This window comes from Puntigrus tetrazona, chromosome 25 (assembly GCF_018831695.1).
Source record: "Puntigrus tetrazona isolate hp1 chromosome 25, ASM1883169v1, whole genome shotgun sequence".
NCBI classification, from domain to species: domain Eukaryota; kingdom Metazoa; phylum Chordata; class Actinopteri; order Cypriniformes; family Cyprinidae; genus Puntigrus; species Puntigrus tetrazona.
In genome coordinates, this window is record NC_056723.1 from 9,996,240 (window position 1) to 10,009,357 (window position 13,118).

A 13,118-nucleotide genomic window follows, 5' to 3' on the forward strand; every position below is an offset into this window, starting at 1 on the left:
ATTACATAATCTGAAAATTTGTTTTCCATTTGAATTGGTTCATTTGAAAGTATTTTACTCTCTATATGTTTTTAATGTCTGTGAAGCAGAGATACAATACATTCAGCTTTAAAGAGACCAAGATGGCTGAAAACACATCCTGTTTGCTTTCACTATTTCACAAAAGTGCGATACTGTGAGCGCACACTAATAAACACAGTCTTTAGAGCACCTTCATAAATAGAACGACAAAGCAAAAATACACCTCATGCACATTTTTTAGGCATCATTTTGTAGAAATAGAGTTGCAGAATTTTATTCTAGAAAACATACACTGCCATTTTGCTCCGAATAAAGTTACTTGAACTCATCTTATGCTGTAACTTCCCAGGAGGACCTGAATGCACCATATTTCCAGTCTGTCAACTGGGTCTGTCCAACAGTATGGCAAAAATAAATCTGACATAACTCTGAGGTCTCATTCTCCGTGTCAAGTACGGCCTCACAGGTTTCTCTGAGGAAAATAATCCATATGCAACTTCTCCAACCTGTAGGTGAGAGTAAATTCACCTGACTATCAACGTGGTTGCTATGAAAAACAGCCGACGAGCTCTGACAGATGGTAACAAGCACAAAGGCAGCAGTTTGGCGAGCAAGTGCCCTTTTCAAAACCCTTCCCACACAGACAGCCATGCTCTACATGTGTTTTGACAGCAAGCGACGAGCACAACTGTTCAAGTCCCACTGTAAACTACCTGACAGACAGACTCCAGTGCGCACGGTCAGTTCTCATCTTTGGAGATTTAAAAAAATAAACAAAAAAACACAACTACAATTGTAAATAATTGTTGCTGATGACCAAAAACTCTACTCAACTCCATGAATAGTAATTAACCAATGCACAATTTTTTTTTATATTGGTGTCAATAGTAAAGGCCTGGATATACTTCAAACGAGCTTCTTTTTCATTCTTTGTTTGAGGGCAAAAAGAATTTTGAAAAGGCCGAGCGACGGTATGCTGTTTCTGAACATTCAGACACGACCGCAAGGCTGGAGGCGGGCTGTAGATTACTGTAAACATGACACGAAGTCTACAGGTTTGATTAAAAACAAATATATATATGTCGTATATCTGTGGCAGCTATATATACACACACACAGCAATGGTAGCTAAAAGCTGTTTAGGAGCTAAAACAAACTCCCAAAAAGTTCACTTTGGAGAGCCAAAGCGGATGGCTAAAATTAATTTAAAACGAACTTTGAACGTTTTTGCCTGATTTTGTTTGAAACAACATCATTCCAGTTCGTTCTTCGATTTCGTTTTTGAAGTATATCCTGAATGGATACCAATAATTAATTGGCACCAATCCATTACTCCACCAGTAACCAGTTCATCAATAAACATCTTGTGAAGAGAGAAGCTGCATCTTCCTAAGTAACAATTAATGCATCCCTGTTGTCCTCTCACATCAAAATCCACCGACATATTTTGGCTTGTGTTGCTTCATCTGTGCATATTTCTCTCCTGATTCAGATGATCAAAAGAAACATATCCATTGATGAAACATTTTCAATGTACACACTATAACGCACATTTACTAACTATACTGGGTAAACTTTAATTTCATGTTAAGTTAATATTTTAAAAAACAGTAACATCTTAATAGCGCAGTTAAATATAATCTTTGGGCACGCTATACTGTACAATATGAGTTGTTGGACCAGTCACTGACTGAACACCGACTAGTCATTGTTTGGAGCTGTATTTGCTACAAAAAAAAAGCACTTTTGTGTACCACACAAAAAAACAACATGGGTTTCGAACAACATGAGCGTGAGTAAACAATTACAGAATTGTCATTTTTGGTGAACTATCGCTTTAAACCCATGAGATAAATGAAAAGAAAGCTCTGAAGAATCAAAAGCTCAAAGCCTGGAATCCATAGAGATTCCTGTTCCTGGCAAGGCCATAGAAAAATGAATCCAATATTGGCTTCTTTTTTGCTTTCTCCTGGAGGGGTGAAAGGAATTATGGGAGTGAGTAAAATATGAGTGGATACTAGCAACAGGATGCTGCATGAGCTGACTGCACCAAAGAATAAAACCCTAACGATTGTTTTGGCAGTGACAGAGAGCGGAGAGCGTAGTATGTTATTGAAGTGGTAACATACAGAAATGAGTTCTGCACACATAACAATGAATTATGCAAAAAGAGCTGCCGAGATTGTTATAAGCATGAATGATTCAAATCTATATCACGCTCTTTCTCTAAACTGAGTCTTTGCGGCGACAGGACATTTTTAAAAATACGCTCCTACATCACCAGTTTGAAAGAGCTCACAACTGACACTTTTACACCTTGTTGCGATATTCAGCTATTTGAACGGTAAAAACTCGCTATGGGCAATAAACCTCTAAATTTTCACAAACCTTTAAGTGTGTGTCAGCGTATACTACGTATAGCTGTGTTCCGTCTTGCCATCTGCTGCCTACATAGACAGCATCCTAACTGGATGGAAACTTAAGTCTTAAGTGACCGATTTTGAAATACTCTACATAGGTAGCAACTTGAATACTGAGGGAAATAGTCACACTTTAAAATTAGACTTCAGCCTTGTAACAGTAACAGCACACATTATGTAAAGCGTGTGGAAAAGTCGTAACTCCCATCCTACATTTTTTGCTCTTTTATAGCTGATGCCAGTGTGTTACTTTAATAAGCGTTAAAAGATACAGCATACAAATATTCGTTCAAATAGCAATTAGGGGTATGCTATTTTGATTTAGCGAATTTGATAATATTTCATATTGATCAGTTCTTTTTCAATAAGTTTAAACTGACTTTTACCTCTTATGGGCAATTTCATCCTGGCTGTGTTTGGAATTATTTTTGTTGTTGAAACTGAGCAAAAATGCTGACTTTACGCAGAGATTTTTAAAAGTCTTGATAATGTCCAATCGCACATCGTTAAAGCAACAATTATGATATTATCGCAGACAATATATATCGTTCACCCCTACTAGCAACTTCAAAAATTGTCCGTACTTTTGTTGTCTGCAATTATGTTGACAGTTGACTGCATGATTGAGTTAGTAAATGAAATCTGATAGAAATTAGACTGTTAATTTTAGTGATAACTTTTGGTATTCAGTGCAAATGGTTTGTTTAAACATTTCTTTCGACTCTTGGAAGGTTTTAGTCTGCTGCAATGAATTCTGGGATGGTCCTGCCAGTTAAGGACACATGCAGTGCTGCCTTAGGATTCGGCCAAAATTAGGTATCCTAGATGGCTGCATAACGTTGCTGCCAACCTTTTGAAACAGCTTTTGCATCCCATGATGCCTTAAAACGCTCGCTAGGTTTGGGAACAGAGCTTGTGTGTGCACTAGAAGTCTCATTTAATTCCCACCAACGCTTCACAGATCTAGCAGCTGACTAGGCCTCTTCTAGTTTTATCTGTCAATCTTATCTCTTTTTCTCGAAGTGGCAGAGTGCCTGTTGACCAGGGCACAGTAGGCGCCCAGTCAGCATGTGACAAAAGCAAGAGTCTCATTTGTATGCCGAAAGCGCTAGCATCATAAATCCGAGCTGAGCAGCATGGGAACGGGGGATGCGCTGATCCCAGACTACATCGCTAAATAGTTGACCGAAAACCGTTTTTGGGCTGGCGGTAAGTGAAGTGGTGGATGTTTCAATTTGGCTAAATTCTTCAACGATCGGAAGTGATGTGACACGGCGCTGATGTGCATGTGGGAGTCTGGAACAGGAAGCAACGAGAAAAGTATTATGCGCCGGTGACACTAGCTTTCACTTTACTCATTAAATGTTCAGAACATTATGGCGTAATTATAAACCAATATGTACTTGTCAAACTGTCTTTTCCCAGCTGTTCCCTGCAGATTCCACATGGTGGTTTTCATCACGAGCCGATCAACGTCCAGATTCAGCAGGGATGCAGAGATGACATTCACAATGGCGTGATTTCAAAAAACGTATGTCGTTTGCGAGAATGTTTGAACTGTTTTCATCCGTATAGTAAGACAGGAGTCGCTGGTGTCCGAAACAACACGGCATTTCGTTGACAAAAATTTGGTTTTCGTTAAAATGTTTTTAAGGAGAAGATGTTTAAAAGAAAGTCATACGGGATTGGAGCGACAGGAGGGGGGATAAATGATGAAAGAATTTAGATTGCGGGGTGAACTCTTGCTTTAAGTTGACATTTATTTCTCACGCAACACTGCTTGAATAAAAGGAACGGATGTGGAGAAATCTACAGATGACTCATCAATGGATCCTCTGCGGTGAATGGGTGCCGTCAGAACGAGAGTCCAAACAGCTGATAGAAACATGGATTTGTGTCATTTACTTGCGGATTATTGATTTTAGCAGCTGTTTGGACTCTCATTCTCACTGCGAAGGATCCACTGGTGAGCAAGTGACAAACAAACTCATCTACTGATTATCTTGCATGGCCTAGGGGCAAGGAAATTTTTTAGCAAAGTAAAATTTTGGGGTGAACTAACCCTTTTAATTCAGAAAACTGCACATAAATCTTACGGACTACATCCATGATACTTTTATGGCACTTTTGGGTCCTTTTCAAAGTTTAAACATGCCATTCCCCATATACTCTAATTGCAGGGACAAAAAAAAAAAACAACTTTAAATATTCTCCTTTTGAATACCACAACAGAAAAAAAAGTCATGCAGGTAAATAAAAAAAGACAAAATGTTTATTTTTAGCGTTCTTCTCTTAGTCCCATTAATAGCCCCATTTCCTTCCATCGGCTTTAGTTTAAGAGGAAAAGCCAGGTGTGGAAAGATGATCAACAGACACATTCTAGTTTGAAATGCCATTGCATTTAATGATACATTTACTGTAAATAGCAGATGGTTCATTAAGCTGAATTTGCAACCAAAAGGGCTGAGAGGCCAAGATTACAGTGCACGCCTGTGTGTAAATGTGTCTGCATGCATTTATGTTTGCGTGCGTGTGTGTGTGTGTGTGTGCCATCCCGGCTGGACTCCATCCATATTTCATGACTGATAAAGGTTTCGGTAGCTGTGTACACTTTCCAAAGAGCAGAACTGTAATATTCAGCCATTTTGCCATATACCACTGCAGTGTGCCGCAGATGTGGTTAACATTAAAAAAAATCATTATGATATTTTCCATAATCTCATTCTGCAGTTTAAAAACGGAAAAACAGAGGCTTTGTTTGATGTCCCACCTTCCCTGCCCCCTCAAACCACCTTTCTTCTTTGCTCTGACCTTCTCTCCTTCTAACTGAAGAAATGACCAAATGTCATCCTGTTTATTTGAGTAAAGCTGTAGTGAACGAGATCACAGGAGACCTGAAGCCCATGTGAACTCCACTGTACAGCTGGACCTCTCAAACCGCTCGACTGACTTTATGTCCATCTCTACCCGTCAGCCAATGAGAGACGAGCAGATTCCAGACTGCTCATCTGCCAAAAAATCATTCCTCAGCTGTCAGCTGCTGTCACAACAAACTTACAAAAAAAAAAATAACAAATCAAAGTATTAGCACTGAGGTTATCGTTTGGCTCAACTTGCCCTTAAAACTTGATAGCATTTAAAACAAATACAATTTTAAACAATATAGTGAATAATTAATCAGTTATCATTATGTACATAATGGGTCTCCTTCTCTCTCTCTCTCTCTCTCTCTCTCTCTCTCTCTCTCTCTCTCTCTCTCTCTTTCTCTCTCTCTGTGTCTGTGTAACAGGGAATAATATATTTCTATACTAACATATTAATTATATATTTATTAATATGCAAACCAAAATATGCATTATATATATATATATATATATATATATATATATATATATATATATATATATATATATATATATATACACACACACACACACACACACACACATAAACAGAACGTAAGTCGAATACGTTATTGCTTGCTGTGGGTGTAATAAGACATAGAATAGATAATTAATATGGCATTTCTCAAATAAAAAAGTATTGCTTCGGTTTTAGACGTAAAATTATTTGTCGGGTAACGTTAAATGCATTAGAGCGTCTCTATAAAGGAAAACAAAAGATCAGCCTTTACTGCGGCTATTTCTTCTTATTGCTGCACATAAGGGCTATTCAAGATGACCATTCAAATTAATGAAAGAAAACAGCATGAATAATTCCGGTCGGGTAATTAAATAATGAAAAAATAATAAAGCACACTCGATTTTCATTATTCTGTCAGTTGCCTTCAAGGTTTTAAATCAGCGGAAAACGATGTGACATTTCATCTGCCATCAGATTGTAGATGTCACGGCTCATTATCGCACCTGCAGCGATCTAACTTGCGTTTTTATTAACGATGCGGCAATATAACGTAAATATATTACTTACCAACGCCATATTTTTCATGTTCAGTCGGTATCCACATTTTTTCCGCGTCAAGTAAAAGAAAGTGTGCTATAAAACAGGGCAATTACGGCGGATACTATCCATATTGTTGTTACACAGGGTTGCACTGTATTGTTCTGAGGGCAGAGCCACAGCAGCATCCCACATACACCACACTTCTCAGCCCTGAAGAAAAACACCAGTGCCTCATGGGAGATGTAGGAAACAAATTAGAAAGATGGGATGGAGAACTACAACACCCAGTGACCGCATGCACAGCTGCCGTTTAACTCTGATTGGTCAGTGCGTCATTCGCCAGGTCACGTGATTTGGGAAAAAGAAAACATGGCCGCTCAGACGTACAACGTTAATTTGACAGGTTGGTTTACGGAATTATTTATAATATATTGCTTTATTTCCGTATACATCTCATTTTTAAACATCCAGCAAGTTATATGTTTATTTTTCTGAATGAGACCGTAAACAACTAGCTATTGCAAAGTTACAGTTTTGGCTAGTTGTATCAGTAAATCTGCAAAAGATTATTACAATAAGGTCAGTTTGACATCCGCTGTTCTGGACTCTAATGGTCACGCTGGTTTAAACTTGTCTCCCAGTCCTTCAAAGCTGGTTTTCAGCTGATCTACCTGGCCTTATAGTTGGAAAGAAGCCAATACACTTAAAAACCAGCAACAGATCAGCCAAACAATGGCAGTTGAAACCAGCAGACCATAGTTAAAGCTGTTTTCTCAGCAAGGATAGGGTGGTTGAAGTATAAAGTTTGTTGATACGGATCTTCAAACGGATGATAGGCGACCCTATACGCTGTCACTGCAAAAGCTCATTTCAAAGAAGCAAAACAACTCATAAAGTGCACTCAGGAGCACAAATGCATCAGGTTTTTGTAGGACCTGCTGTTTATATGAGTCACACCGTTATTTTGTGTGAATCAGCTGCTTGTTTGTGTGAATGTTGCATATCTTGAAAGGTCGTGGGATGTATGAAACGAGTGTTTCTCACTAGCTCGAGACTGAATTAATGACCCAGAATGGATTAACGCAAATATCACATTTTATTAAATGTAGGAATGTTGTGTTTTCTCTCATTCTTAGCTACGCAGGACTGTATTCTTGAGCCGCTTTGTTTCCCTGAGGACCTGTGTGGAAGCGTTTCTCTCACCTCCTCCAGCGATGGCCGTCCGGTGACCTGTGCGCTCTGTTCAGACTCTATTCCTGCTTCCGATAAAGAGCAGCTTCTCAAGCACATGGTGTTGGATCACAAACTGGTTATCGCCGATGTCAAACTCATCGCTGACTTTCCACGGTGAGAACTGATCTGATTTGTGATCAGATATGAACGTGCATGTGTCAGCATTTAAAGATATTTCCATCGTACAGATGTACAGATAACACAAACTAATGAAAAAAATCTAATTGTTTTGTTGCAGGTACGTGTTGTACTGGAAGAAACGGTTTACAGAACAGCCCATCACAGACTTCTGCAGTGTTATCAAGACCAACTCTGAAGGTCCTGTAGGTAAGACACGCTAACACTTTATTTTAAGCTCTCCTTGTTACACATATCATTTGCTTTTACTATTATAATAATAAATAATTATGCATAAGTGACCCTAAGCCAAACCCCAATCCTAGCTCTAACCATATAGTAAGTATGTTTAGTTAATTGATATTACTCAGTATTAAATATATAATTACACTGAAAGGACACATTAAAATAGCTGAATAACCTTGTAATTACTTGTATTTTCCGTTTAGTTAATAGCCATGCAATTTACAATAATTATTATACTGTTTAATTATTAACTCATTTTAATATACAAAATATTATATTAACACATACTGTAGATTCTAATACCAAAATGTATTTGATAATATTTAACATTAAACATAATATTTATTATTATCCCACATTTTTCACATTTTATAAAATGTTGATGTTTTTATGTTACAAAAGCAGGCTTTTTTATCTGTATGTGGACATGACAATTTTAATTAAATAAATGGAAAACTACTTGAAAATAAGAAATTATTAATAAGATTGGTAATGATCTGCCATTAGTTTAATATAAAAAAGTATACTAATAAAATAAAATTAATAATATTTAAAAGCTAATTCAAAATATCAATAATACAATAATAACATATAAATAATACTAAAACAATATTGATTTAAGGAATAGCCCTTTAACTTAAGTCTATGAAGGCTTGTTTAAAGGATGTCCTTTTTTAGACTCCAATTACCAAAAAGCTGCTTTATGTCATTTTAGAACAACAAGAGCACTACTTCCTATTGTGTGATGCTCTGCCAGAGGACAGGATCCTTAGGGAGCAGCTACAGCAGAGACGACTGGTGAGTGTCTATAAAAAGACAAGGACCTGCGCCTGCCAGGTTAGAAGAGCTCCCTTCCTTTGTGATATCGGGTTAACTGTAATCAAAATAGAATAGAAAATAGTAAATAAATAGAAAATAGAATAGAAAATAAAAATAAATGGATTGTGAAAATATAAAAAAAAATATTAATGTAACGACAGTAGTATGTAGTTTCATATGTAATTTTTTGTTAGTAATTATTTCACTGTTAATCTTTTTTTTTTTTTTTTTACCCACAAAGCCTATTATGTCAGATAGAAAATGTTAATGAGAGTTAAAAGATTGTTGGAGCATTTTTTTGTTTTGAATATCTGTATCATCACTTTGAAAATGCAACTATAAAGCATTTAGATTTGTTGTTGTATGCTATTGCATAACAAACATAACCCAGCTAAAATACCATTTCTGTGTAAATGTAAAAAAAAAAAAAAAAAATGGTTGCCAGATTTTGGGTTGCCAAAAATTCCACAATGGTTACTTGCCTAAAAATACTGAGGAAACAATTAGCACGGCGGTCAATTATAAGCCAGCCCCCAACCCCCCTCTAAGATTGTTTTTGCAGAGATATTATGAGTCAACATAAGCATCTCACACACATTTCATCTCAGGCAAAAATCTGCGATTGTGGTTGCTAGGCAACCAGCGTTTTCAGCACCTCTGCAGTGGGCTCTGCAGTGTGGCGACCAGCTGTTGAACAGTGCAGCTGTGACCTTTCTCAATCATTCGGCGACACGCTGCACACCGATGCAACTCGAGCTGAGGGGATTAGCACTGTTTATTAAACACAGATCATTCACAGATTGCGTCTGGGATAATCATTGATGATTATGGCAATCGAACGGCGGGTTTTCAGAAACGCAGAGCGATTAAAAACACGCCACGCTGAGATTCACACCAGTTATAAATATTGTTTATAGACTCACCGAAACTACGTAACCTTGTTTATAATGCGCACTACAGTCATGTCTTACAATGCTACAAAGTCTGTAATGGAGTTTAATATATTTTGATAGGAGGAAGTTCTGGATCAGCAGCAAAAAGAGAGGGATGACACAACGTTTCACCGCACGTGTATGTTCTGCAATGAGGAGTTTACTGGAAACAGGTGACCCACAACTGTCGTTTACGTTAAAAACTCGTTTCCGATGAATTTCTAATTCTAGAATCAGTATATTTAACTTTAAATCATATTTTGATGTGAAATTGTTCACACCTGAGTTTTGACATCTTGTCCATGAGCTATGCAACAGACCCGATTTTTTTTTTATTTTGTATTATGAAATTTAAACAATTAATAGCATCCAAATAAATAAAATATTTTATGTAATAAGTGTGTACTGTGTATATTTATTATGTATATATAAATACACACACATACAGCATATATTCATGTATATATTTACGTTTTATATTTATTCAATTATTTTTTTAAATATACAAATATATCACGTTTCTTAAATATATACATATATGTGTATGTATTTATATATATATATATAATATATATATACATATACATACAATAAATATTCACAGTTTACACACACATTATGTAAGCAAAACATTTGTTTTGGATGCGATTATGTTTATTAATTATAATTATTATGTGATTAATCATCTGACGGCACTAATATATACAAATAAATTCGACATGGATCATCTGCAAGGCTGTTCCACAAGCTTGTTAAGGGAATGTATTTTAAAATCTAAATCATACCGAGGTGAAGCCTTTACTCATGATATTAATTATGTAGATTGCCTTGTCAGACTGTACATATATATATATATATTCATAAATACAGTTTTCATTGTATAATGACGTCACCAGCCACCCATCTACACAAGCCACCCCTCCGTACTGTCCTTTATCTAGATATAAATCACAATTTTTGCTTGATTATTTCATTATTTGTAGCAAGCAGCACTGCATATTTATGTAACCTGATGCATTTGTGCACTGTGGTGTTTCACTGCAGGTCTTCACTGCTGAATCACATGGCTAAAGAACACTCTTTCAGCATCGGTCTGCCTGACAACATCGTCTACTGCAACGAGTTCCTCAACACTCTGGAGGGGAAGCTGGAGAAGTGAGTGCTCGAGATTTTACCACAACACTGCACGTAATCTTACACACTTATACACTATATATTAATAAATAAACCAGTATTACAAATTGAATAAATAAAAAAATACTAATGGAAAAGGTTTCAACGCCCCCTTTGGGTGCATGCAGTCACTGCATTAATCCAAAATCACCTAGCGGGGTGACTATACATATATATATAATTTTTTTTTAAGTTGTTCTACTGATCATTAAATCTACTCACTGAAAATATTCCTTCATTCCTTCATTTGTTCATTGTTAGTATTTTTAGTGCTTTTTGATTTGATAAAATAAACGTTTTTGTTACCAGAATATGTGTGTGTACTGTATATATATATATATATATATATATATATATATATATATATATATATATATATATATACATACATTATGCATTATGTAAACAAAAACTTTTATTTTGGATGCGATTAATCGTTTGACAGCACTAGTATTTTTCAAGCAAGTTTGTTCTTGTTTTTAATGACTAAAACTGTATTTCTATTTTTATATAGCATGCAGTGCCTGTACTGTGAGAAAACATTCAGGGACAAAACCACCTTGAAAGATCACATGAGGAAAAAGCAGCATCGTCGAATAAACGCCAGAAACCACGACTACGATCGCTTCTATGTCATCAATTACCTGGTATGACCATGTTTCGTTTTGTATGTTTCTCACCTGAGCAAATAAATGTCAACGTGAACACGAAATCCCTGCAGGAGTTGGGAAAGACTTGGGAGGAGGTGCAGTCTGAAGACGACAGGGAGCTCTTTGAGGATGAAGACGAGTAAGGCCTTTATGTTTTTACTCTGATGATCACTTTTTCAGTTTTCTCCTCCTTCCTGATATTCTGCCCTCTCTGCAGCGATTGGTCAGATTGGCAGGCTCATCCCGTGTGTGGCGTCTGTCTGTTTTGTGAGCAGCAAGCAGAAACAATGGAGAAAATTTACACACACATGAAGGTATATGATGCTGCCGAACAAAATGAGCATGCATTTGAGTGCCTGAAAGAGTATTTCACATTTCTGTGCATCAGTGTCATTATTAACATGACTTGTTTTCGTTCAGGAGACTCATGAGTTTGACCTGCACAAATTAAAAACAGACTTGAGTGAGTACTGCAGAAATGTTTTTGAGCAGCAGTCTTGAGCGCACAGAGGGTTGTTAATGTCGTGCGTGTCATTCGTCCAGGTCTGAAGTTTTACCAGCAGGTGAAACTGGTGAATTACATCCGCCGTGAGCTTCACCAGTGCCGATGCTACTGCTGTCAGGAGAAGTGTGAAAGCAAAGAGGAACTAGTTCAACACCTGCTCAACGCGGGTCATGTGATGCAGCTGCCTGACGTCTCGCTCTGGGACCAACCACAGTAAGTATGACGCGTTCATGATAACACCTTCTGGAATATTACCCTTTTTATATGATTTATTTGCACTATTTATTCTATTTTCTTCACATTCAATCATGTTTCCATCTGAACAGTTACAAAGTATATAATACTCTGTTTCTAGAGAAGATGATTGGTTCCAAGCAATAATATAAATAAAATCTTGAAGTTGCATTATGAGATTAAAAACGTTACCTAATTTATGATAAAAAAAAAGTAAAAAAACAAAAATCATCAGATAGATAAACTTTTTTTACTCTAAATTTAATTTTGACTTTTTTCCTCGTAATATGAGTTATTTCTTTTGGCATTTTATTTAGACTTAGTCTTTGCACCCCTTTTTGTATTAAAAGTTTCCAATTGGACAATTAAAATTATTTTATATGATTTATTTTTATTTATTAGATTATATTATTTATTTGCATATTATGTCATTATTAGATTTTTTAGACTAAAGTAGTAATTTAATAAATAAAATGACATTCCGCTTTTCCAGATACTACTTTCCTACATACGAGAACGACGCTCTTCTTACAGCTCTGTCAGACAGCGAGAGTGAATCTGAGGGTCCAAATCCCAGCTCTGACGTTCCCGTTATTGCTGAAGACATTTCAAACCTCAAGGTTATAAAACAGACCAGCGTGCTGAATAAACTGCTCAAAGACAGAGGCGGTTCTAACTAAAGATGAGGGACGCCCAGAGAATTATGCCCAATTATGTGTGAAAGAGGAATGTTTCTGTTCATGTGGGTTTACGGTATATTGACAATAAACTTTATTTATTTACCTATGTCATAGCTTGATCGAGGGTGACAGCATTTTTTGTTTCTCTCGTTTATTTTTCTTAAACATGAAGCAATTCACTCAAT

At 36.5% G+C, this 13,118-nt stretch overlaps 2 protein-coding genes across 2 annotated transcripts in view; one reads left to right on the forward strand and one right to left on the reverse strand.

The window, feature by feature from the left end:
• The window catches only part of dock4 (dedicator of cytokinesis 4), a 59,206-nt gene extending 52,646 nt beyond the window's left edge, over positions 1–6,560 (reverse strand). The window contains exon 1 of the mRNA XM_043228779.1: positions 6,372–6,560. Within this exon, the coding sequence (XP_043084714.1) occupies positions 6,372–6,408 (37 nt within the window). The 5' untranslated portion in view covers positions 6,409–6,560. The remainder of the gene's footprint in view (positions 1–6,371) is intronic.
• An 85-nt stretch (positions 6,561–6,645) lies between these two features.
• znf277 (zinc finger protein 277) lies at positions 6,646–13,052 on the forward strand. Its single transcript, XM_043228510.1, has 12 exons — positions 6,646–6,747; positions 7,481–7,691; positions 7,816–7,904; positions 8,656–8,738; positions 9,773–9,864; positions 10,736–10,846; positions 11,379–11,511; positions 11,586–11,653; positions 11,732–11,828; positions 11,935–11,977; positions 12,058–12,232; positions 12,747–13,052. The coding sequence occupies exons 1-12, from the start codon at positions 6,714–6,716 to the stop codon at positions 12,931–12,933; spliced, it is 1,323 nt and encodes a 440-aa protein (XP_043084445.1). The 5' UTR covers positions 6,646–6,713; the 3' UTR covers positions 12,934–13,052.
• Positions 13,053–13,118: the final 66 nt, after the last annotated feature.